This window comes from Vipera ursinii, assembly GCF_947247035.1.
Source record: "Vipera ursinii genome assembly, chromosome: 2".
Taxonomy (NCBI): Eukaryota; Metazoa; Chordata; class Lepidosauria; order Squamata; family Viperidae; genus Vipera; species Vipera ursinii.
Window position 1 is genome coordinate 176,219,339 of NC_139513.1, and position 20,814 is coordinate 176,240,152.

Consider the following 20,814-nt stretch of genomic DNA (forward strand, 5'->3'; position numbering starts at 1 on the left):
TCAGACGCAGAGGACTTTCAAAAGATGCAGACTATTTTCATAAAATAAAATGCTTAACCTGGATTGGTGGATAGTGGACACTGGGTGTCCCAAGGAAGGAAAAGGAGCGTTTACTATGCTGCACTTCACACCAAAACCTTAGAACTGCTTTGCTTTTTCTGTACCTATATGGATCTCTCAGTAAAGTTATACGCTTGGTAAAATGAAAAATGTCCCAGGAGTTTCTTTTGCTGTACATGCCAACGAGACGGTTGAAAGAGTACAGTCAGAAAAGCACTCCTTCTTCTTTTTTTGGTGGTGGTGGTGTGGAGGACTTTCTCTGTAAAGCTTCCATTCACCGTTTCTTGTCTTTTCCTTAGGCACTACGGAGAATAAATCCACATCCTCTTCCTCATGACAGCACTTCAAATATTAGAAGATTGCTATCATGTCTTGACTTTGCCTTCTCTTCTTTAGGCAAAACATATAACAATTCAGACCATTGCTTTGTTTTAAGCAGCCTGAAGTAGAATAGAGTTCAGAAGATTATAATCTGTGTATTCTGACAATACACATAATCTGACAATAAAGCAAAGGCTCACTTGGGTTTGTCCATATGTTCCCCCATAATATTTCTGATCTGTCAGCCATCTGACTATAGGACCAGTCTGATCAAATTTCTTCATTTTCAGCAGGGCCAACAAGGCATAAGAAGTGCCTTCAATGTTGTGGGTGCGAGCATTATATTCTTCCCAACGATTCCTTCCTAAAAAAAAACACCACAGAAACAGAATTTAGCCAAACAGATAAAAATATTGAAGGTGACTTTTGGTTGGAGTGAAAAGATTGGGAAATTTAACAATTGATTGAGTTGCCTATTTTTCTCGAAAGCAGATGCTAGGTATGAGTTGTTGGGTGAGGTTACTCAATGAGATGGAGTTGCTGATGATACCCAGTTATGGTCAGCTCTACTAGGTAGGAGAGTCAACTTGACAGAAAGGCAAAGATTAGTTATACCTCTCTCTCTCTCTCTCCCCTGCATCTATATAATCAGCCTGTCTTCCTCTCCTTTCACTTCAATTCTTTAAATCCTCCATCCATTTACCTAGGGCAGTGATGGTGAACCTTTTAGAGACCGAGTGCCCAAACTGCAACCCAAAAGCCACTTATGTATCGTCAGGTGCTCGGTGGGCGTGGCCCATTGGGTGGGTGTGGCTGTGGTGGTCACGGCAGACTGGGTGGGCGTGGCCACCTCAATGTTGCTCATGGGGAGGGATGCCTGTGAGGGCCAGGCAGGGTTGGGGGAGATCCAGGGGGTCTCTGGAGTGTGGGACAGTGGGCAGGAGGCTCATCCTGTGAGGCAAAGACAGACAGGGGGGCAGGGCAGGGGTGCCATTGCTGCAGGGCAAGGCAAGGTGAGGCAAGGGCCAGGACGGCTGCTGCCTGACACCATTGCCCCCCTGCACACAGCGCATGCACGGGGGCCAACAGCCTGCCGGCCCCTCGGTGTGATGTGGCTGTTTGCCGCCTCGCATGTCACACCTAATGCAGCTGCCATGAGACTGTGGAACAAACTGAGCGGAGGTAAGGAACCACTCTGCAGCCCTAGATCCTGGCGGTAGAAGCATTTTCTAGGCCTCTGGAGCCCAGATCGGGCTGCTGGTGTGCTATAAAATCACCCTGCAGCCATGGCTGCAAGCTTCAAGGCTTGGAAAAGGCTTCTGCCTCCCAGATCTAGAGCTGCAGAGAGATTTTGTGACACCCCTCCATGGCCAATCTGGGTGGCAGAGCCTTTTCCAAGCCTCCAGAGCTTGGATCAGGCCACTGAGGTGCCACAAAATTGCCCCATGGCCATGGATGCGAGCTTCGGAAGCCTAGATCCAGGTGGCAGTTGGGGCCTTTTTAAGGCAGTGGCAGTGGCAGCGTGATCCGTGTGGTGGATGGGTGGGAACGGCGGCAGCAGCAATGCGGTCTGTGCAGCGGGTGGGGGGAATGGCAGCGGCAGCATGATGTGCACAGCGGGTTGGGAGGTGTCAGCACGAGCCACATGGTGGTGGGAATGGCAGCAGCAGTGCAATCTGTGTGGCGGGTGGGGGGGAAAGGCAGCGGCAGCATGATCCACACGGTGGGTGGGGGAGAAAGGCAGCGGCGGCAGGGCAATCTGCACTGTGGGTGGGGGATTCGCCCAGCTCTTGCAGCTGCTCCCTGACTCTCAGTGCAGAGAGAAAGAAAGCAAGAGTGCAGGCGCACATGGAGAGGCAGAGGGGAGCAAGCTGGGCCTGCTTCCCTCTGGGGTGATAGCACATATGCCCACAGGGATGGCTCTGTGTGCCACAGGGATGGCTACACATACCATAGGTTCGCCACCATGGACCTTGGGGGTCAAACTATTTTTCTTAGAGCCCCTCAATTGTATTTGCCTTTACTCTTTCCCCTTTCCCCTTTCCTGTTTTAGCCTATGTATTTTCGGGCCTTGCCATACTACTGGGGGAGGGTGCCTGCAGGGGAATTATTATTTGCTTTGTTCTACTCTGGGAGAGATGCACTCCCTCTAGGCAAGAGGAATGTGACCTGAAAACATCTGCCTTATCTCCAGACAATGGAGCCTGGGACCATTGGGAAACAAAACTGTTAGAGTTCTTGAGAAGCCCACTAAATCTCCAGCTTCTCATAACACAGTGGATTGGCTGGATTTCAACTGGATGTTTGTACCTCAGGGGGAGGAGTTATGAATTGCCTTTTTGATTTAATCCTTTACGCACTAAATCTCAGACCTTGCTTTGCTCTCTTGCCATTACTAATGCTCAAAAAGGTTCCTTTTGAGACAATGCCTGTTTCAAGAGTTATGCTTTCTTGGGAGATCTAGTTGAGGCAGGTCCTTACATAAAGCAAGGTCTGAAGTAGTGCCCAACCCAGAGAGGCATCTGCCCTACTGGGGGGTGGGGGGTATGCACAGCATGCTTCTGCATGGCAGAAAAATGGGAGACATCAGAACCAAAGACTGCAGTGAAGCAGCCATTCAGATTTATCCTGAAGAAGGCACCTCTTCCTGGGTCGAGGAAGCTGCTCCCCTAGAACAGGGCTTTTCAACCTTTTCACCCATTGTACCACTTTTAGGATAAGGCAATATCCGAGTACCACCAGTCGCCCAGCAAAGTGTCAAAAACGTGACCCAAAAAAGGAAAAAAATTATAAAGTACAGGTAGTCCTCGACTTACAACAATTCGCCTAGTGACTGTTCAAAGTTACAACGGCACTGAAAAAAGTGACATGACTATTTTTCACACTTGTGACTGTTGCGGCATCCCCAGGGTCATGTGATTTACATTCGGAGGCTTGGCAACTGATTCATACTTATGATGGTCACAGTGTCCCAATGTCACGTGATCACCTTTTGCAACTTCTTGACAAGCAAAGTCAATGGCCGGGCGGGGCATGACCAGCTCATCACTCAGGTTGCGGGATGCCTGTGGGGGGTGCAGGCGGGGATGTGGGGGGGGGTTACATGGCTCTCTGGTGGAGGGAGATGGAACTGGTGTGGGCGCCTTCCTTCCCTCCCTCTCTCCCTCCCATTGTCCCTTTCTTCCTCCCCTCCCTCCCATTGTCCCTTCCTTCCGTCTTTCCTTCCTTTCTTCCTTCCTCCCCTCCCTCTTTGTCCCTTCCTCCCCTCCCTCCCTTCCATTGTCCCTTCCTTCCTTCCCTCCCTCCCTCTTTGTCCCTTCCTTCCTTCCTTCCTTCCTTCCTTCCTTCCTTCCTTCCTTCCTTCCTTCCTTCCTTCCACAGGCAGGTTCAGCATGTTGCCAGTTCACCTCACCTGGCCACTCCGCAGGTTGAGGAGAATCCACCATTGCCTGCCAAAACCAGGCTGGGCAGCATAGCGCAGGTAACATGGACTCTCATGCGCTTGCAGCGTCCCCTCCCCCAGAGTCCACAGGTGTGTGAAAAGGGCTGTAGCTGCGTGCGCAGATCCTGGGCTCCTGCCCAGCTCACTTGCTTGTACTTCGCCGGAAAACATGCTGTTTGCTAATTTAGCAGAAGCGCCAGGATCAGCGCCAGGCTACAGCTGATCCGTGCTTCTGGGCAGCTCCGCAGAAGTGCAAGTAAGCTGTAGCTGCTCTCCTGGGCTCCTGCCCAGCTCACTCACTTACTAACTCAACCTTCACCTGAAACACATCCTTGCTAAACACGCCACTTGCTAACTCAACCTTTGTCTGAAAACAAGTACTTGATAAACATGCCTCTCGCTTGCTTGCCCTTCCCCCAAAAACACACCGCTCGCTCACTCACCCTTCCTCCGAAAACAGGCCGCTCGCTCGCTATTCCTCCAAAAACAGGATGCTCGCTCTGTCTCTCCTCACTGCTTTGGTAAGAAAAGTGTCTTCTCTTCTCGGTCTGCCCCTTTTATACCTTCTCTTCTTTCCTCCCTCCTCCTCCTTTTCTCTTCTGGGTGCACCGGAAGCTCTAATTATCCTGTCACTGCCATGTGCGCAGATCCTGGGGATTCTGCCAAGCTTTGCAGCTCCAGCTGATCTCATCCAGGTCTGTGTGGCTCCACTTTAATTGGTTCCCTCCCCCACTACAATTAGCTAGGGCTCGCGTATGACCAGCCAGGTAGTAAATACCACTGGTGATATATGCACCATGGTTTGAAAAGCCCTGCTTTAGAAGAAGCCTTCAGACCAAGATGGTTGTTCAGGGTTGGGAGAAAATAAGATTGGGAGGAAAGGTCCCAGAAAGTGACCCTCACCTGAGGAGGGGAAAAAAAAAAGAACTCGCAAGAAAAAGACAGGACTGCCATTCAATGGGGAAGATCTAGACCTGTAAACAAACCTGATGGAGGTGATGCTGAAGCAAGCCATGCATTACATGGTGGAGGCATTCAAGGATCTAAAAGCCAAGTCCTTGAGCTACCCAGAGAAGGGGGAAGAATTAACTGAGGAGACCAGGAGCGGAGAGGGAGAAGTAGCTATAGCGGAGATGGCAGCAGGGGCTGTGGAGCCCACAGAGACTGTGGAGACAGCTCCAGCGGTGCAATACCAAGCAACGCCCCGAAGACCTCAAATCCCACAACTGTCCAGAGAGAGGACTCCCCCCAAAGAACTGAAGCTGGTTCTGTTGGGAGTCAAATTCGATGGGGATCCCCTGCAGCTAGGCTTCTTTTTTGGCTCATGTCCTCACCTACATGCAAGTGTATGGGAAGTCTCTGCCCAACGATGCCAAAATCCAGGTCATCACCCTAGCTCTGGAAGGAACTGCTGCCCGGTGGATGGTCATCCTGTACAACTGCAATGCTCCTAAACTTCGGAACTTTAACCATTTCATGACCGCACTAAGACACTATTTTGAAGATCACCTGGCAGACTGAAAAGCCAAGAATCAGATCAAAACCATAAAGCTGAATACAGAGAGGAGTTTTGAGATTTGACTTGTTGCCTGAACTGGCCCAAAGACATCCTGATAAGCTATTTCCAGGACAGGCTGAATGATGACTTGTACAAGACCTGTGTGGCACATGGGGCACCTGCTCATCTCTACAAATGGTGTCTCCTGGCTGAGGAACTGGAAAATGACCAGAAGTGGAACCTGCACTGTCCGGTGAAACCGGGAAGATGAAGCCAGCCTGAGAGAAAGGGAGAATCCGGCAGAGCCTCCACCACCCAACCACATTCCACCCAGCACTCAAAAGATACCGCCCTGAAGTCCTTGGAGGTCATGGAGCTCCCCTGAGCTCCAAAGGCAGGGATAGAGCTCCGACCCCACTGGACGATGAGTTGGGAACATCAGAGAGCAATTATGATAATCCATTGGTAAGTGAGCCGATTGACCCCATAACCATGCCCATAGAACTGACAGTCCTGGGCATGGGCAGGGAAATGGCCCTAACCGCTCTGCGGAACTGGGCTGCATGCAGTGCTTAATAAGCCCCAATTTCGTTGGGAAGTTGGGGCTTCCCCTAAGGAAACTTAAGGACCCCATTGCTTTTTGTCAGCTTGATGGGTCCATAGCCAGTTTTGTAACTGAGCCCCTGGGACTAGCCATGGGAAGCCTTTAGCATTCATCATGCCTCCTGGCATGGAATGGCCTCTGGTACCAGAATTATCTTGGTTAAAAAAAATGGAACCCCATAATAATTGATTGGAAAGAGGGCCAGCTAAAGTTCCCCAGGAGGAGATAAGATGGGTCCGAAGCAGGAATTTGCCTCCATGCTGAGTGAGCAAGAGTTCAGAGCATCCCAAAAGAGTACTGGGACCTAGCTGAGGTTTTCAGTGAGAAGAGGTTGGATAAGCTTCCCCCTCACTGACTCTGCTATTGATCATCCTTGGGGCTAAGTTGCCAAAGCTGAAGCTGTATTTAATGACCCCTAGAGAATTAGATGAGCTCCACAGGTTCATCAACAAGAACTTAGCCCAGGGTTTCAGCCAGCCTGCCTACCTTTCCTATTCAGGGAAAAGAAGGATGGGTCTCTTCACCTCTGCATGGGTTATATATATTTGAATGTGGCATCAATTAAAATGTGTATCCCTTGCCTCTCATGAGGGATATGTTAGCCCACCTGATGAAAGGGAGAACTTTTTATAAGCTAGACCTGAGAGAAGTCTATTATTGTATCAGGATTAAGGAGATGAATGGAAGACTGCTTTCAATCATTCAAGGTTTTGGTAATGGTTTTCAAGGCCCTACATGGCATGGGTCCGGAGTACCTCGGTGATCACCTGCTGCCGGCGTCAACTTCCCTCCGCCCTGTGCGTTCCCACAGAGAGGGCCTCCTCAGGGTGCCACCGGTCAGAGAATGTCAGCTGGTGTCCCCCAGGGGGAGGGCCTTCTCTGTGGGCGCCCCGGCTTTATAGAATCAGCTGCCGGTTGAGCTCCAGATGGCACCTGACCTTCGCTCCTTCTGACGTGGTCTGAAGACCTATCTATTTGAACAAGCCGGCCTGGCCTGATGGGGGATGTGTTGGGGTTTTTATTGTGGATTTTTATATTACTATCTATTGTTTTAGCTCAGGCTCCTATTTAATTCTTTTTTAATTTTTGTACTGTGTATTTTTATATGTGCCCTGTTCACCGCCCTGAGTCCTTCAGGAGAAGGGCGGTATACAAATATAATAAAATAAAATAAATAAAATAAATTGCCCTTTGGGATGCTTCCAGTTCAGGGTGCTGTCTTTTGGGCTTCAGGGAGCCCCTGCTGTGTTCATGCAACTGATCAATAAAGTCCACCATGAGCACCTGTATAATGGGGTTTTAGCATATTTGTATGACATGCTGATTACACTGAGACTAAGGCAGAACATGAGAAATTGGTCAGAGCAGTCTTGAAAAAGCTCCGAGCTACTAAACTGTATGCTAAGCTTTCAAAATATGAATTCTATAAGGACACAATTGACTATTTTGGCTATCGCATTTCTCATGAGGGGGTAGAGATAGACCGAGAGAAGGTGCGGGCTGTCATGGAATGGACTCCTCCCTGCACCAGAAAGCAACTGCATAGCTTTCTGGGGTTTGCCAACTTTTACAGGCAGAACCAGTGCTGAAACACCCAGACCCAGAAAAGCTGTTTGTGATTCAGACAGATGCTAGCAATGTGGCAGTGGGGGCAGTGTTATTGCAGAAAAATCAGCAGGGCCACTTACAGCCCTGTGCTTACACATCCAAAAAGTTGTAGGAGATTGAACAATGGTAGGCTACTTGGAAAAAGGAAGCATATGCAGTGAAATGGGCCCTTTTGACATGGAGGCATTTCTTAGAAGGAAGCATAATTCCTTTCCAGGTTTGGACTGATGATAAAAATCGGGAAGCTTTGAAAACCCCCAGGAGATTGTCTCCTAAAAAAGTATGCATGTTGGTTCTGCTCTTCATTAAACCTTCATTCCTAAGCAGTCAGCCTCCATTTTATTTCCTGTCTCTTACTCCTGGCTTGGAGCTGGACCTGGTTTTTCTTCCAACACCTGGTTTCTTCTATCTAAATCAAACCCATGTATGTACCTGTTGATGCTGCCATGAGTACCCTGTCGTCATTCAGACGGCCTGCAGCAGCCAAAGCATAGGCGGTGAGGGCTGTAGTGTAAGGCCTTTGCAGTTTCTCATACTTTCTGAGTAAATAATCTGCAGCCTTGTTGATACTGTTGTCTAGACTCTGGAAGTGAGGGGAGAGAGAAGAGATCCATTAGGAATGTTTTAGGCATCTCTATGAAACATCATTTCCCTGAGGTATGATTGGCCCCCACCCTGTTCTTTTCCCAAAAAACATGTTTTTTGCATTGGGCTTGGGGACCACATATGGAGATGGAGCTGATCAAGTGGTTGATTTGATGGTGTTACTGCCATGGGTAGGGGGTGATAGGAGCGGAAAACTTGTGGATTTTTTTATGTGGTAGATTTTTAAATCTTGTAAGCTGGCCAGAGTCAATTACTTGTGAATTGGACAGTCATATAAATTTGTCTAATAAATAATAAATAAACTTCCTTCTTGCAAGTTTTACATATTAAAAATGCAAATTTAGCCATCATATGTGTTATTTTAAGATTTTTATGCAAGAAGAGATGTTGAGGATAAATTCATTAAGAAAGTTTTAAAATTTTTATAAAAGCTGAAGAATTTCTATAAAAGCTGCAATATTGTATAATCCACTTGCAGAAAACATTTCTGCATAGATCATTTAAAATGTTCCTTTAAATTTGAGGAGCACTGGTGATAAAAATTACACTGCAGCAGTGAAAAGTCTCTTTGATATTTAAAGGTCATTAACTGATCTAAATACCTTGCTGGCTTGAAAGTATATGTGTAAATTCCTAATAGTATCCTTATTGAATTGATTATTTATCTTGGTTTCATTTGATTTAAAATTAATAAAGTATAAACTACAGCAATGCTGGTTAGACTACTTGGAGATCCTGAAGGCTCATAATATTGGGGCCAAGAAGTTGCAAAAATGGAATACTGTGATTAAAAAAAACCCTATCACAACATCCATACGCACATTGATATATTCTTTGCAGATGGTTCTGGATTCCAACAACGCAACCAGAATGAAAGCTGTTAAAGATTCTTCTGGTTCAGCACCCTGAAGTCCTCCCTAGAAGAAAATGGTGCACGGGGGTGGGGGGAGGGAGAGAGACAATAAGACAAAGGTAATGCTAAGAAATAAATACTTCTCTGCAGTTATTCACAAGGGATACAAGAGAGGAGCAGCAAAAAGTTAAGGGTTTTTTGTATCTCTTGGCTGCCATCTAGTGACTATCCACGTTTGCCCATTCAAGATGCAGTGTTGTTGAAGAGCTGAGATTTGAGGTAATCATTCAACTTTGTGTAACCATGTTGTAGCTATAAACTACCTAACAACATTACATGAGGAGAGAAAGCAAGAACAAGGGATAGCAAGCTCTAGGAAATGAATATTCAGTCAGACAGTTAATTGAAGAAATGAGTCCTTCTAATGAAACTTTTAATTATTTACTATTTACACTATTTTAAAAAGACAAATAATGATTTGTAGATATCAGGATTCCAGCCTCTTGTAATAGAGGACTGGGGGGCAGGCAAAGAGATCAAGGACCAGACTGAAGGGATGATCCCCACAGGAAAAGAATAGAATTGGAGCTACACAGAGCACTCATTTCAGGCCAACTATCCAGTCCATATCAATATGCTCAATATTGCCTGTGTACAGCATCCTGAAGTAGGGTATTATGAAGAACAATGTTGTCCCAACTACAGAGAGATTGTTATAGTTATAGTTATAGTTTATTTGATTTATATACCGCCCTTCTCCTTGGTAGGGACTCAGGGCGGTTCACAGGGCATATATCAAAAAGAGAATACAAAAATTAAAAAAGGAATTAAACCCATGCCCAATAAAACAGAGGTACAAATTAAAAACAATTAAAAACCCATAATCCCCCATCAGGCCAGACCAGCTAATTCGAACAGGTGGGTCTTCAGGCCCCGACGGAAAGTTCGGAGGTCTGGTGCCATCCGGAGCTCCACCGGCAGTTGATTCCATAATGCCGGAGCCCCCACAGAGAAGGCCCTCCCCCTGGGGGCCACCAGTCGACATTCCCTGACTGGCGGCACCCTGAGGAGGCCCTCTCTGTGGGAACGCACAGGGCGGAGGGGAGTCGATGCCGGCAGCAGGTGGTCCCCGAGGTATCCCGGACCCATGCCATGTAGGGCCTTAAAGGTCGTAACCAACACCTTGAACCTCACCCGAAAGACAACTGGTAACCAATGCAGCTCGCGGAGCAAAGGTGTAACATGGGAGTACCGGGAAACTCCCAAGACAACTCTCACGGCCGCATTCTGTACCAGTTGGAGCCTCCGAGTGGTCTTCAAGGGAAGCCCCATGTAGAGAGCATTACAGTAGTCAAGGCGAGAGGTCACGAGCGCATGAGTGACCGTACACAGGGCATCCCGGTTCAGATAGGGCCGCAACTGGCGCACCAGGCGAACCTGGGCGAAAGCCCCCCTAGTCACGGCCACTATATGCTCTTCCAAAGTAAGCCGTGAATCTAGGAGGACTCCCAAGTTGCGAGCCCTATCCACGGGGGGTAAGAGCTCACCCCCCATAGAAAGAGGTGGAACATTTGGAATGTCCCGGGATGCCGGAATGCACAGCCACTCAGTCTTGTCAGGGTTGAGTTGAAGTCTGTTCCTCCCCATCCAGACCCGAACCGCCTCCAGGCAACGGGACATCACAGCGAGGGCATCACTGGGGTGGTTTGGGGTCGAAAAGAAAAGTTGGGTATCATCGGCATACTGATGATACCCAACTCCAAAACCACGAATGATCTCACCCAGCGGTTTCATATAGATGTTGAACAGGAGAGGCGAGAGAACCGACCCCTGAGGAACTCCACAAACGAGAGACCTAGGGGCCGATCTCTGCCCCCCTGCCAACACCGACTCCGAGCGTCCCAGGAGATAGGAGGAGAACCACTGAAGAACTGTGCCTCCCACTCCCAGTCCCCTGAGACGCCGCAGCAAGATACCATGGTCGATGGTATCGAAAGCCACTGAGAGGTCTAATAGGACTAGGACAGAGGAATGTCCCCTATCCCGTGCCCTCCAGAGATCATTCACCAGAGCGACCAATGCCGTCTCCGTGCTGTACCCGGGCCTGAAACCCGATTGGTAGGGGTCCAAATAATCCGCTTCATCCAGGACCAGAGGGAGCTGATGCGCCACCACACTCTCAACAACCTTCGCAAGAAAGCGAAGGTTGGAGACTGGACGAAAGTTGTTCAAAACGGCTGGGTCCAGGGCAGGCTTCTTGAGGAGAGGTCTCACCACCGCCTCCTTCAAGACGGTGGGGAAATAACCCTCACTCAGAGAAGCATGAAGTTAAGTGCTTCGGAAAAATGTTGAGTGGACCATCTCCTACCAGGGAATGGAGGCTGTGTAGATTCGCCCCTAAATTTCTTCATCTGCTATTGTTTCTGTGTTGGTTTCTTCTCTACTATAGGTTTTCTTGTCTTTAAAGCAGATTTCATCTTCAAATTCCTCCACGAGAACTATTCTCTCATCAAGCCAAATCTTACCAAGGCTACCCTTGGTAAGGGTAGAGCCACGGTGGTGCAGGGGTTAGAATGCAGTACTGCAGGCTACTTCTGCTGTCTGTTCGAGCCTCACCCACTCAAGGTTGCCTCATCCTTCCAACCTTCTGAGGTTGGCAAAATAAGGACCCAGATTGTTGGGGGCAATAGGATGACTCTGTAAATCTTAGAGAGGGCTATAAAGCCCTGTAAAGCAGTATATAAGTCTATAAGTGCTCTTGCTCTTGATATCCTCATGCCCTATCTGAATTCTTCTACAGCTCTTGGCTAGCCAATGTCATTAGAATAGAAACTAGCAATGAACTATTTTGTACAGTACAAACTTTTCTCTAATACCTGGGCTTGGTTTTTTTCAGTTAAGAACTTAAAAATCCCTGGATTTATTGGAAAGAAAGCAAGGAAAGAAGGAAAGAAGGAAGGAAACCATACCTGCATTGTTCCAGAAAGTACAGGGGCTTTTTCTTTGAATACTCCATCTGGTTGTTGTCTGTTCAAAATCAGCCACTTCACACCTCCACAAATGATGTCATGGCTAATGACTGGTACAATTTTTGCAGCCAAGGCAAAGACTTTTACAACATATGCTGTTAGCCTGTAAAGAATGTAACACATTAACCAACCATTTCAATGACAATCTTAATACAAGTAGTTGCTCGCTTGATTTTTTAAGCCAAATATGACTAGGTTGCTGCTAGCTAGAAGGGAGAGGGGAAGAATGGCTTGTCACCACAATACCACATTATGGCACAAAAACAATAGAAGTAGTTCGTGCCTCTAGACCAATATTGTTGTTACGATGGGAAACAATCAAAATTAAAATCAGTCACCCTCATCTCTTCTTCAACCTAGGAAGGAACTAAAGCTCAACTAACCAAGCCAAAGCTGTACCAAGAGAAATAGTGCATCTGAGTCAGTTTATATTGTTGTTATAACATTGTTATATCACAACAGTACATATGAACTGCATCTTTTGAAGAAATGCAGGGTAAGAGTTAAAAGAATGAGAATTCCTTAATTTGGTTCTTGTGACTATCAAAGATGAACTCTTAGCATTGCTCTATATTGGTTAATAATAGTCAGCGGAAGTGAGTACTTTCAGAGGGTAGCTCCCCACTGAAATGGCATAACTATCTATTCAGAGAGCAATTGGTTTCTGCTTTTAAAACCCTTTAGAGAAATATATTCTACCTTTTAAATATTTCAAAAAATATTTTGAAATATATTTTTGGGGGGTGGTGGTGGTGTGTGACTTCCCACAATGGGTAAGCCATTATCAGAAAAGAGTATTTTCTCTGAAAGTATTTTGACTGAAGCACCGCATGGGAAGGAGCTGCTAGAAAGAAGAGAATGGTAGGTAGATAGAAAGCAATTAACAAAGCAAAAAAACCCAAAATGCAAAGACAAAGAGTCAGATGCTCCAGCAGAAGTTGGAAAATGAAAATATATGAACATTTATAAAGAAAGTTAGAGGAAAGCCCTTCCATGATCTCAGAGTAATGGCTACAGTTGTGTCCATACCAAGAACTAGAATCACGTTTTGGAAATGCTGCATAGGAATGGTCGGCTTTCTTGTAGACCAACTGCTGGTTGTAACCTGAAAAGGGACAAGGTAGAAAGAGCTGTGAAATTAAGCTCCAGCCATACAAAAGCAAGTTCATGGATTACTGCCTTGTCGTGGCGAAAGGGCTTGCGTAACTCAACGAAGCTATGAGCTATGCCATGCAGGGCCACCCAAGACGGTCAGGACATGGCACAGAGTTCTGACAAAACGTGATCCACTGGAGAAGGAAATGTCAACCCACTCCAGTAGCTTTGCCATGAAAACCCCATGGACAATACCAAAAGGAAAAAAGATATGACGCTGGAAGATGAGCCCCTCAGGTCGGAAGGTGTCCAATATGCTACTGGGGAAGAGCAGAGGGCTAGTACTAGTAGCACCAGAAAGAATGAAGCGACTGGGCCAAAGCTGAAAGGATGCTCAGCTGTGGATGTATCTGGTGGTGAAAGGAAAGTCCAATACTGTAAAGATCTATTCTCCATAGGAACCTGGAATGTAAGATCCATGAATCAAGGCAAGCTGGACGTGGTCAAAGAAGAGATGACAAGACTGAACATCGACATCTTAGGAATCAGCAAACTAAAATGGACAGGAATGGGTGAATTTAATTCAGATGACCATCAGGTATACTACTGCGGGCAAGTATCCCTCAGACAAAATGGAGTAGCCTTCATAGTCAATAAAAGAGTAGGAAAAACAATACTGGGATACAATCCCCAAAATGACAGAATGATCTCAGTTCGAATCCAAGGAAAACCATTCAATATCACAGTAGTCCAAGTCTATGCCCCAACCACCGGTGCTGAAGAGGATGAAATTGACCGGTTCTATGAAGCCCTACAGCACCTTATAGAACTAACTCCAAAAAATGATGTCCTTATCATTATGGGGGATTGGTATGCTAAAGTAGGAAGCCAAAAGATAACTGGAATAACAGGCACGTTTGGCCTTGGAGTACAAAATGAAGCAGGGCACAGGCTGATAGAATTTTGTCAAGAGAATACGATGGTCATAGCAAACACTCTTTTCCAACAACCCAAGAGACGGCTCTACACATGGACATCACCAGATGGTCAACACAGAAATCAGATTGACTATATGCTCTGCAGCCAAAGATGGAGAAGCTCTATACAGTCAGTAAAAACAAGACCAGGAGCTGACTGTGGCTCAGACTATGAGCTTCTCATTGCAAAGTTTAGGCTTAAACTGAAGAAAGTAGGGAAAAGCACTAGGCCACTCAGGTATGAACTAAATCATATTCCTGGTGAATATACAGTAGAGGTGACAAATAGATTTAAGGAATTAGATCTGATAGAGTGCCTGAAGAACTATGGATGGAGGTTCACAACATTGTACAAGAAGTAGCAACTAAAACCATCCCAAAGAAAAAGAAATGCAAGAAAGCAAAATGGCTGTCTGAGGAAGCTTTGCAAATAACTGAGGATAGGAGGGAAGCAAAAGGCAAGGGAGAAAAAGAAAGATACGCCCAATTGAATGCAGAATTCCAGAGAATAGTTAGAAGAGATAAGAATGCCTTCTTAAATGAGCAGTGCAAAGAAATAGAAGAAAACAATAGAATAAGGAGGACCCGAGATCTCTTCAAGAAAATTGGAGAGATGAAGGGAACGTTTCATGCAAAAATGGGCATGATAAAGGACCAAAATGGCAGGGACCTAACAGAGGCAGAAGAGATTAAGAAGAGGTGACAAAATTACACAGAAGAACTATACAAGAACGAGCTTAAAGTCCCAGATAACCATGATCAGGTGGTCACTGACCTCGAGCCAGACATCCTAGAATGTGAAGTGAAATGGACCTTAGGAAAGCTGAGCAACAACAAAGCTAGTGGAGGTGACAGTATTCCAGCTGAGCTATTCAAAATCTTAAAAGACGATACAGTAAAAGTGCTACACTCAGTTTGCCAGCAAATTTTGAAAACTCAACAGTGGCCACAGGATCAGAAAAGATCAGTTTACATTCCAATTCCAAAGAAAGACAGTGCCAAAGAATATTCAAACTATTGCACTATTGCACTCATTTCACATGCTAGTAAAGTTATACTTAAAATCCTACAAGCTAGACTCCAGCAGTATGTGGATTGAGAACTACCAGAAGTACAGGCAGGATTTTGAAGAGGCAGAGGAACTAGAGATCAAATTGCCAACATACGCTGGATTATGGAGAAAGCTAGGGAGTTCCAGAAAAACATCTACTTCTGCTTCATTGACTATGCTAAAGCATTTGATTGTGTGGATCACAACAAACTGTGGCAAGTTCTTAAAGAGATGGGGGTACCAGAGCATCTTATTTGTCTCTTGAGAAACCTTTATGCGGGTCAAGAAGCAACAGTGAGAACTGGACACAGAACCACTGATTGGTTCAAAATTGGGAAAGGAGTCCAGTAAGGCTGTATACTGTCACCCTGCCTGTTTAACTTATATGCAGAGCATATCATGAGAAAGACAGGGCTAGATGAATCAAAACTTGGAATTAAAATTGCTGGGAGAAATATCAACAACCTAAGATATGCAGATGATACCACTCTAATGGCAGAAAGTGAAGAAGAACTAAAGAGCCTCTTGTTGTGTGTGAAGGAGAGTGCAAAAGTTGGGTTGAAACTTAACATTAAGAAAACCAAGATCATGGCATCCAGCCCTCTCAATTCCTGGCAAATAGATGGGGAAGAAATGGAGGTAATGACAGATTTTATTTTCCTGGGCTCCAAGATCACCGCAGATGGGGACTGCAGCCAAGAAATTGAAAGATGCTTGCTCCTTGGGAAGAAAGCCATGGCAAATCTAGACAGCACACTAAAAAGCAGAGACATCACCCTGCCAACAAAAGTGCATATAGTCAAGGCTATGTTTCTTCCCAGTTGCAATGTATGGCTGTGAAAGTTGGACCATAAGAAAGGTTGAGCACCAAAGAATTGAAGCCTTTGAACCATGGTGCTGGAGAAGACTCCTGCAAGTCCCTTGGACTGCAAGGCAATCAAACCGGTCAGTCCTAGAGGAGATCAACCCTGACTGCTCTTTAGAAGGCCAGTTCCTGAAGTTGAAACTCAAATACTTTGGCCACCTAATGAGAAGGAAGGACTCACTGGAGAAGAGCCTAATGCTGGGAAAGGTTGAGGGCAAGAGAAGAAGGGGATGACAGAGAATGAGGTGGCTGGATGGAGTCACTGAATCAGTAGGCGTGAGCCTAAATGGGCTCCAGAAGATGGTAGAGGACAGGAAGGCCTAGAGGAATGTTGTCCATGTGGTCGCGATGGGTCAGGCGTGACTTCGCAACTTACAACAAAAATACAAAATCACACTTGCATCCAGAGCAGTTTTGCATTCCGCTTTTTTGCTGTGAGTCTCATTGGAGCTGCATTTCCTTTGCACAATTCTTTTGATTTGTGTTCTGGTCTCAGTGTAAAACTACCCGATTCTGCTGGAGATTTTTAAAGCAAGCAACCTTAACAACAACAGTAAAAGGAACTGAAGAATAAAATGTACACTGCTGTCCTGTATGCCTAAAAACAGGCATTTGATATCAGAACAATACTTCCAAACTCACCATAAAATAGATGAAAATGTCTTTCCTTTTAATAGAATATTGTGATAATTCAATGAGCCGATATGTAAATATTTCTCAGCAATAACCCATCCCACACTCCCAGGCCAATGATGTAATATCATTAACTAAGCTAGCTGAAACCTACCTTGTGAAGGAAAAAAAACAAAAACAAAAAAGAATCCCGCAATATATTTAGGAACACTTGGCTTCTTGACTTCTGTGGGTCTTATATTTGTTCATTTTAGGGATGAATGAATCTGAAATTTCGATCCCCTGTGGAAAGACATGTCTGGAGACAACTTGCCTTACCTGTTATGATCTGATCGATAGCTTCAGTCCTGCGATCTACACCAAGAGTCTCCCATTGCCCTGTTGTGTCCAAATAATAGGTGGCAATAACTGGTGCAGTCATGTGGATCATATTTTGCTCCCCACAGCCAGAAGGAGTAATAATGAGATGATTGAGTTTACTTCCATCAATTGAGTTTTCAATCATCTGAGCCACATGGTCACCTGAGTGTGAAAAAATTGCCAAGCATGTTAGAAGCTGAGTACTTTGTGATCTTGCTTTAAGCTTCAATACCTTTATGGCAAATGATTAATCTAATCTTGCTTCCAACTCCACTACCCTTCCTTTAGAGCATGGGTCGGCAACCTGCAGTTCCGGAGCTGCATGTGGCTCATAACCTCCTCCACCATTTGCAGAGAGAGAGAGACAGAGAGAGGCACTTGGTGCTTCCCTTCTCTCTCTCTCTCCATGTGGACTTGCCCCCTCACGGGGCTCCTGATTGGCCCTGTGCCCGGGTGCCCCGCCCCCTGGGAGAAGCACAGCCAGGAATTCCCTTCCCCAGGCTGGCCCCATCTGAGGCGCATGTGGCCAGCCTGCGATCCCCAGCCAGTGAGCTTATTTAAAGCCAGCCCAATCAGCTTGTCAGAGAAGAATGTGAGGTGAGCAGAAGATTATGGGGGTGGGGGAGAGAGAAAGAGAGAGGGGGGGAGGGAGAAGGGAAGTGCAAGTGCCTCTCTCTGTCTCTGTCTCTGTCTCTGTCTCTGTCTCTCTCTCTCTCTCTCTCTCTCTCTCTCTCTCTCTCTCTCTCTGATTTCTGAGCATGATCACAAGCTCGCTGCCTGCCCAGGCTCTCAGCCCCCCTTCTGGGACACCATCCACAGAAGTTCCCATCCTGGCTACCCAAAAAGACCGAAGTAGCGGCTTCAGTGAGTCAGCGGGCAGGGCGCCAGCAGGAGACAAGTCAGGTGGGCGTTGCATCAACTCGGCTCTTGCCAACAGCTAGTTTGGAAAGAGAATTTGGGGAGGGAGAGATGCTGTTTTCCTCCTGGGAAGGCAGAAGGGGGGTTAACAGGCAAAAGAGGGGAGTTTTCCCAACCAGACAGCCAGCTGCCCCCCTCTTCCTGATTTTATACCACATTAAAAAAAAAACCAAGCCTGGTACTGTGCAAGGTTTCTGCCTTAACACTCTCACAGCCCCCTAGCTTGCCCCCTCACAATTGCACCGAAGCTTCACAACAGCACTCAGAGTAATGGGGAAGGGAGGACGTTCCTGGGCTCAGGAAGGGAGGGAGGGAAAGAGGAGAGAGCTTAATAGGGGCACGGGGGGCGCTCAGCCACCCTTCCGGCTGCTGTGCCCAGGCGCTGGGGCTGCTACCCTCTTTGTGGTGGCGGCGGTGGCAGCAGCGGCATCGCCTTCCATGCTGGTCCCATCGCAAGCTAGGCACACCCCCGCATGCTCACAGGAAGGACAGGAAAAAGGGATGGGCTGTACTGATGTCGAGGTGGGGGGAGGGGTTGGTGGAAGAATAAGGGATACATGGGGGTGGGGTGGGTGGGAGAAAGAGTCGGAATCCAAGATGCTCAAATCTGGGTGGGCTCCCAGCAAACGCGTGCCAAAGAAGTGATGGGGGAAGGAAGAGAGGAAGAGAAACAGCCATTTCTTCTTCTGGCACAAACTCTGTGTTCAAGCTGGAATGGGGGGGATGAGGAGGAGGAGGCAGAGGAGGAGGAGGAAGAGCAGCAATTGACAAACTGCCAGCCAATCTCTTTGGGAGAGGGGGCGCAGGATGGAGAGGACAGCTTACCTTGTAGAGGGAGGGGGGAGCCCTCCTCGTCCGCCTTTCATTCTACCTCTCTCTCTCTCTCTCTCTCTCTCTCTCTCTCTCTCTCTCTCTCTCTCTCTCTCTCTCTCTCTCTCTCTCTCTCCTGTCTGCCCTATTCCTCTCACTCCTTTTTTAAAAAATCTTTTTTCTTTCTTTTCTTTTCTTTTCTTTTTTAAAGCAAAAGTGACCGGGATTATGAAATCAAATCAGAGGGAGGAGGCAAGAGTTTGCTTCCTTTTTAGGGATCGCACTGCAGGGGTCGTGGGAAATGGGAGTGGTGGGGGAAGACTGGGGTAAACCAGGATGGTTAGAGCTGCCCCTGCACTGGCTGGCTTTGCTCCTGGGGCTCAGCCACTGACTTGATTAAGGAGGCTTTGTTGCCAGAGCCGGCTGGGTTTGTACCCCCGGACTGAACTATAAATCACGTTTTGCAACCTGCTGGACTCCCCCACGTTTTGAGCCACAAACAAGCAAGGTGTAATAATTGGGCTCAGCACCACTCTCTGGTTCAGCCCACAAGACTCATTTTAACCATGGTTTGACAGCTAAGCAAGACACAGCCAAGTTCACTTGTCGCTCTAACCCAGAAGAAGAAGAATGGGGGGGACAAGGAGGAGGAGGAAGAGGAGGAGGAGGAGGAAGAGTGGCGATTGACAAACTGCCAGCCAATCTCTTTGGGAGAGGGGGCGCAGGATGGAGAGGAGGGCAGCTTGCCTTGGAGAGGCAGGGGGGAGCCCTCCTCGTCTGCCTTTCCTTCTCTCTCTCTCTCTCCTCACTTGGCAAGCCAGCCAGCTTGTTCTCCAACAAGCTGACATACCGCAGTTTGCTTTCCTCCACAGAGATGTAGCAAGGGCAGGAGAGAAGCACCGGTGGGAAGAGAGAGAGAGAAGGGAAGCACAAGTGCCTCTCTCTGTCTCTCTGTGTCTCTCTCTCTCTCTCACACACACACACACACACAACACACAAACACACTTAGTGGGTAAGAGGACTGGCAGACCAAGGGAAGAAAGAGAGAGGGAGGGAGAAAGGAAGGGAGGGAGAGAGAGAGAGAGAGAGAGAGAAAGGAAGAGAGAGAGAAGAGAAGTGCAAGTGCCTTTCTCTGTCTCTCTCACACACACAAATACACACACACACAACACAAACACACTGAGTGGGGGAAGAGGACTGCCAGACCAAGGCCAGAAAGAGAGAGGAAGGGTGAAAGGAAGGGAGGGAGAGGGAGGGAGGGAGAGAGAAAATATGGATATATGTGGTTGTCCTTACTGGACTTTTAGTAAAGAATGTTTAATGAAATATTTTGATGTTTTTTTTAATTAAGAGGTGAGGTATGGGGATAATTATGCTGTATTTAAAGATAGTAGATAAGCTACTAAAATTGTTTTTACCTGTTGGGATGAAGGAGAAAGGGTTTTTTCCCCTCTTTCTCCTGTCCTTTTCTCCTCCCCCCCCCTGCATTTTTTTTCTGTTTGTAGTTTTATAGTTTGCACTGGCTTTTTATTTCATAAATACGAGGAGGACTCAAATAGACATTTGAGTATTTTATTTGAAAGTAACCTTCGACCCAGCATCTTTTTTTTGTAGTTCAAAATGCTTTTGTTGCATGCAGAAATAAAAATTTGTTTTCTTTGTAGCAGTTCATTGATTTCATAAATGCAGCACACTATAGTTTTTTTATACATAGCATAAAGGTAAAAAACAATATATGCAGTGTTATCTTCATTTTAGATGTCAAAAGGGTTTTGCGGCTCCCAGTGTTTTGTTTTTGGTGGGAAACAGGTACAAGTGGCTCGTTGAGTGTTTCGGGTTGCCTACCCCTGCTTTAGAGCGTTGAGCCTGAGGTAATTAGGTTCCAGGACCAAACTATTGCAGGTGCTCCATGAGAAAAACCACCAATTATTTAAATGATTAGGGTTGGACCTGCATGGATCTGGGGGAGGGTTGCATTCCAGAGGGCAGACACTGCAACAAAGAAGGAACGTTTCCTAATTCTCTGGAGATTACACTGTTTAAACCAGGGCTTTGCAACCTTTTCACACATTGTACCACTTTTA

General features: G+C 46.6%; 1 protein-coding gene across 1 annotated transcript in view; it reads right to left on the reverse strand.

The window, feature by feature from the left end:
- LOC310635553 (venom factor-like) overlaps nt 1–20,814 on the reverse strand; it is a 156,409-nt gene that overhangs the window by 55,159 nt on the left and 80,436 nt on the right. Inside the window, exons 24-29 of the mRNA XM_083354609.1 lie at nt 16,961–17,164; nt 13,051–13,126; nt 11,962–12,124; nt 8,961–9,056; nt 7,966–8,116; nt 582–745 (exon numbers count right to left, since the gene is read on the reverse strand). Of these exons, the coding sequence (XP_083210735.1) occupies nt 582–745; nt 7,966–8,116; nt 8,961–9,056; nt 11,962–12,124; nt 13,051–13,126; nt 16,961–17,164 (854 nt within the window). The remainder of the gene's footprint in view (nt 1–581; nt 746–7,965; nt 8,117–8,960; nt 9,057–11,961; nt 12,125–13,050; nt 13,127–16,960; nt 17,165–20,814) is intronic.